This window comes from Verticillium alfalfae, genomic scaffold, assembly GCF_000150825.1.
Source record: "Verticillium alfalfae VaMs.102 supercont1.1 genomic scaffold, whole genome shotgun sequence".
Taxonomy (NCBI): Eukaryota; Fungi; Ascomycota; class Sordariomycetes; order Glomerellales; family Plectosphaerellaceae; genus Verticillium; species Verticillium alfalfae.
In genome coordinates this window covers 1,511,112-1,516,477 of record NW_003315038.1, presented here as the reverse complement: position 1 = coordinate 1,516,477, position 5,366 = coordinate 1,511,112, and the positions used below count along the sequence as shown (strand labels likewise).

At 55.7% G+C, this 5,366-nt stretch overlaps 2 protein-coding genes across 2 annotated transcripts in view; one reads left to right on the top strand and one right to left on the bottom strand.

Moving 5' to 3' along the window:
• VDBG_00460 (predicted protein) overlaps positions 1-380 on the bottom strand; it is a gene marked incomplete at both ends in the record, with an annotated part of 4,109 nt that extends 3,729 nt beyond the window's left edge. The window contains 2 exons of the mRNA XM_003008733.1: positions 40-61; positions 261-380. Coding sequence (XP_003008779.1) covers positions 40-61; positions 261-380 — 142 coding nt within the window. The remainder of the gene's footprint in view (positions 1-39; positions 62-260) is intronic.
• A 1,111-nt stretch (positions 381-1,491) lies between these two features.
• VDBG_00459 (conserved hypothetical protein) lies at positions 1,492-4,923 on the top strand (the record flags this gene model as incomplete). The annotated part of the gene is made up of 6 exons (XM_003008732.1): positions 1,492-1,957; positions 2,036-2,822; positions 2,913-3,103; positions 3,230-3,457; positions 3,909-4,075; positions 4,390-4,923. 6 exons carry the CDS (start codon positions 1,492-1,494, stop codon positions 4,921-4,923), a joined length of 2,373 nt encoding a protein of 790 aa, XP_003008778.1.
• Positions 4,924-5,366: the final 443 nt, after the last annotated feature.

The window sequence follows — 5,366 nt, the reverse complement described above, 5'->3', positions numbered from 1 at the left end:
TCAGGGGCAAGGCTCGTTGTATTCTGGTGTGGAACTTACCAGCAAACACCACCGTCACACCCTACGGCCTCGAAGGTGATGGGGTTCAGAGCACACCACGATAAACCTGGCACCGCGCAGCCGATTGTGCCTTCGAAATCGACACAAGTGCGGTTACCGGGACACACAGCATTCTCTCCACAAGTCGTTTGGGAGCAAAGGAAACCATCTGGGCAAGAGGGATCACGGGAAGCACGCCGAGATAGATCGCCGTAGCTCACAGAGGCGTTCAACGGCCGCGTGATCTCTAGCTGAGAAGTTAAAGCCGAAGCAATAGGTGCGTGGCTCAAAAGAACGGCGATTCCATGCAACATGGACGGATTCAGGAGGCGAAGGATCATGCTGGATATCTGAAAAGAAGTGTCAAGGCCTCTAGTCACTGGTTGGGGATGTAGTTGAGGCGGCAAGTGACGGTGCGGATTTGATGTATATGACCTGATTGCATGTCCAACCGAGAATATCTGAGAACCTCGACTTTATCTGACACGTGAGAAACCTCTGTCACTGATTATCCCTGGGTACCTTGAGGCGTGGCATCCATGTACGGACTGCATACATATGGGGTGTCATTCCCGTTGTCGGCTCCTCGGCCTGGCATTCCGACTCAGGGATTGCGGCGCTTCCGGACTGGTCAGCTCGCGAACATGACTCTCATTGCGTTTCTGGAAGTCTTTGATGTGTTCCGATACGTCAACAAGGTTTGATAACAGCTTGTTAGTTGGGCAAGACGAGAGCATCTACCCCCTGGCTAGCCAGTCCCTGATGAGAAGCGGCCGACATTGCGGTGGCCACCTAGGGTCCAGACCATGCTGCTTACTTGCAGGCAGTACACACCTGTGGTCAGCTTTTACGAAGACGGGCAGTTGGAAATGGTTCAGCTCAACTCGGATAAAGAATCTTGGCGAATGGGGTTGACTGCATCGTACACTTCCCACCATGTCGCGGAGGTTGAACCAGTCGGCTATCGCCGTCTTTGCCCCCTCATCACCTTACCGATGCTCATACGAGATTGCATGGCTTGTATGCATTGAGAAATCTGTCAAAGGATTTGGAATCAGCGGCGAAGCGTTGAAGGCAATACCAGCCAATAAGACGTGCCGGCTCGTACCAGAGCGGCATCAACTTCCAAAGTAGGCAAAGCCGGAAGCGTACATTGAAACCCACCCGACTACACTCAATCCTCTTGTTGTGCTGACCGCATGATTCAGGGTCATCAACTGAGCCGCAATTCCGATGCTTTGCTTGACCAGTGATGAACTGGGCAATGGAGACGTGCAAGTCGCCGTCTCGAGATTAAGAAGGTACATTTTTCTCGTGGCCAAGTGATATCCTTCGCCATTTAACCAATTCGTGATCTTCTACAAGGAAGTAGAGCTCTCGTTCGTGACGTAGACGAGAGTCACAGTCGACAAAATGCCTATTGTATTACGTCTCTCTTCGTTTTTCTTGACGATGTTCGCCAGCATCACCGTTGCCAATGATGTCAACGCCGGGTTCAACGCCTACACGGCAGCCCAGGTCATGGTCGACCGAGCCTCTCATTCATGGGAATGGGGTACCGCCGCGGAAGCTTTACTAGAGCTCTATAACCCAGAGCTGTCCGTATTTGGACCCGAGCCCTTCCCTGGAGGCAAGATTCCCAAAGCGGACCCGTCAACGTTCGCTCTGAGATACGCGCGGCGGTGCATCAACCGAAACTCGCAGATTCTAGTCAGCGACAGCGCCGTGGGTGATCCCGCTTCCCTTGGGGTTTCGGCTATCCTACTAGGACAGTCAGAGAATGTATACCTCGGCGCCTCTAAGCGGCAGGCTGAGTACTTATTGAATTCGGCCCCGAGGTGGAGCAACGGCGCCATTTCACACAGGTCGGAGGAAGCTGAGTTGTGGATTGACAACATGGCCATGTCCTTCCCTTTCCGTAAGTCCCACACCCATACGCCAGATTCATGATGCAAGCGAGGACTTCAACTGAATACGGTCAACAGTCGCGTATCAGGCCGTCAAGACGACGACACCTCTCTGATGGCAGAGGCTGTGCGTCAGTGTGGGCTATATCGAGACGTCCTTCAACCAAGCGGGACCTTGAACTGGCGTCACATTGTCGGCCCAATGTCCCCAGACTATGGGCTCTGGTCAACAGGCAACGGTTGGGCAGGCTATGGCATGGTGCGCGTTCTTCACACGCTGCAGAAGTGGCCCAGGTCCGCCTCGATGTCGTGGCAAGCTCAACAGCTCAAAACTTGGATCAAACAGATTCTCGACGGCGCAATGCTCTCCGGGTTTGATGGTGGCCTGCTGCGCAACTACCTAAACGATGACAGCTGGTTCGGCGAGATTTCTGGCACAGCAATGCTGTCGGCTGTGGCGTATCGGATGGCCATCAACGACCCAGCCATGTTTCCGCAGCGGTACATCACCTGGGCGGACACCAACCGCAAATCGCTCTCTGTGCGACAGGGTCGTGACGGTGTTTTCGTCCCGGCGGTCAACCCTTATGCGTGGCTCGACAGAAAGCAATACTACGACGGATCTTCCGAGGGCCAGGCTTTCGCAGTACATCTCTACACAGCCTACCGAGACTGTGTCAACGCCAAAGTGTGCGCAGAGCCACCTTCGTCAGCGGCCACCGTCTCTAAGCCTGGTCTTGGGCCCAGGAACATCGTGACCATATTGACCAGCCCTGTCACCTTCACCGCCATACCGGACCCAACGGGCACCGTCTGTGCTGCGCCTCAGAGCTGTGACGACAGCGACTGCAACGGTACTTTTGATGGCCTCTCCAAGTTTCCAACCTGTCAGTCTGGTCCCAGAAAGGGCTGCCAATGCCGGAAAACGGCAAAGACATGTGGCTCGCGCCAAAGTTGCGAGATGAGTGGCTGCGCGGGCGCTTTCAACGGCCTGTCCAAGTACCCCACATGTACTGGCAACTTTGAGGGTTGCGAGTGTAATGTCACGCCCGAGATATGCGGTCCGCATCAACCCTGTGACCGTAACGGCTGCGCCGGGGCGTTCAACGGCCTCGTCAAATATCCCACGTGCACTGGCAACTTTGAAGGCTGCGAATGTACGGTAACGCCAGACATTTGTGGTCCACGCCAGCCGTGCGACCGTAACGGTTGTTCCGGTGCTTTCGACGGACTCACGAAATATCCCAAGTGCACTGGCAACTTTGAAGGGTGTGAGTGTGCAGTCACGGCTGAGATCTGTGGCCCTCATCAACCCTGCGATCGCAACGGCTGCGCCGGAGCATTCGACGGTCTCGCCAAGTATCCCAAGTGCAGTGGCAACTTTGAGGGCTGCGAGTGCACCGTGACGCCGGAAATATGCGGTCCGCGACAGCCGTGTAACCGCAACGGGTGCGAGGGCGCCTTTAACTGGTACCAGCCGTACGCCCAGTGTTCTAACAATTTCGAGGGCTGTGAGTGCTCGCCGACGCCAGAGACGTGCGGTCCTCCGCAGTCCTGTGACCTCAACGGCTGTGCCGGTACCTTCGACCTATCCGACGGCAGAGCCTACTGTCGCCAGAACTTTCGAGGGTGCGAATGCGCCGCGACGCCAACCACTTGCGGGCCCAGACAGAGCTGCGACAACAACAATTGTGCAGGTGCTTTCGCTGGCAACATGCCGTTTCCAAAGTGTACCAACTTCTTCCGGGGCTGCGACTGCGCGCCGACGCCGGGCACGTGCGGTCCTCCGCAGAGCTGCGGCATGAACGGGTGTGGTGGTGGCTTTGACTTGTCGAACGGAAAGGCCTGGTGCACTCAGAACTTCGAAGGGTGTGAGTGCCAGGCGAACGCGGCAACCTGTGGAACGCCGCAGCCCTGCGATCGCAACAACTGCGACGGGACGTTTTGGGGTAATGTGCCCAGCCCCGCAGTGCAACGATTTCTTCAACGGCTGCGTCTGCCAGGCGACTTCGAACACGTGCGGTCCGAAGCAGTCCTGTGACAACAACGGATGTGCTGGCGGCTATGACTCGAACGGCGTGGCCCGGTGCCAGGGCAACTTCCGCGGGTGCGAATGCAACCCCTCTTCTGTAAGTCGACCCGAGCTGTTGCGGCCTCAGAACGCAGTAGACTTTGCTCTGATCTGAATATCGTCGTGCTCACCGTGTGACAGAGAACTTGTGGCACGGCGCAAGCTTGTGATCTCAACAATTGCGACGGCACTTTCGACAACCAGTCCAATGTCGCACGCTGCCGCGGCAGCTTTGCGGGTTGCGTGTGTAATCCAGTCCCGGTACGTGGACAGCATCAGCGCGTTGACGAGGCTCCGACCTGCCGCTTTCATGCCCCCGAATCAACTTGAAGCCCAATGGGACAGGGTTTGTGCTAATACGGGAAACCTTAGGCCACATGTGGAGCTCAGCAGAGTTGCTCGGCAAACGGCTGCAACGGCATCTATAACAACGGCAAACCCATCTGCGCGGGCAACTACTTCGGATGCGCTTGCGAGGGCGATCCAAGATGGATCCCCGAGCCTCCTAAGCCGCCCCGGCCCGTGGCCCCGCGCAAAGCCGGTTTCATGATCACCATGGTGTCGGTGATGATTAACAAGAAGGTCATCGACTCGTACCAAGTGTTCAACCTCAAAAATGTCTTACTTCCCGGTGGCATCTGCGACCAAAGGTTCATCAGCGGACGCGAGGACACATCGCCCCGGCCGTATCCGGATAGCCTCCCGGCTTTCGATATAGACTCATTCAGCAACTGCAGGTATTCGGGAACGGCCCGAGTTGTTGGCTCTCTTACGTGCAATGATAACCCCCTTGTTGAGTGCACTGCCGCCCGGGGAGGGGCGAGCTGCAATGACGCCAACGGTCTTATGAGTGCTCTGGTCCAGTTTAGGATTGAGTGTTGGATCACAAGTCGATCTCAGAATTGACGCGGTAGTTAGTCAGGCAATATACGTCTTGATCTGTGACGTGTCATTGATCGTCTGTGAGTGTTGATCGATACCGCTCTCGCAGGACTCGACGTCAAGCGCCCAGTCCAACCATGGTCACAAGGCCGGGTGACGGCAGCAAGGGTGCTTTCGCTGCAGGTATGGCTAAGCCAGATCAGGCGCAAGGACGGCACTGCGAGTAGCATCTCCCCTTTAAGCTTATTTGTGGCAAAAGGCTCCAGTTGATTAAAGTTTGCACAATGGACCTCAAGGAGGGTGGCTCAACAGCCCTGTACAAGGGTCGATCGGTTACTATCAACTTCATGCTCTCGTAGGTCCGAAAAAAGTATATAGAATTTGACGAATGAAGGCAAACGGTGTTATTAAAAGAAACGAAGAAAGAACTGTAACATGACGGCTACAGTGGGTTGCTGGACTACAGC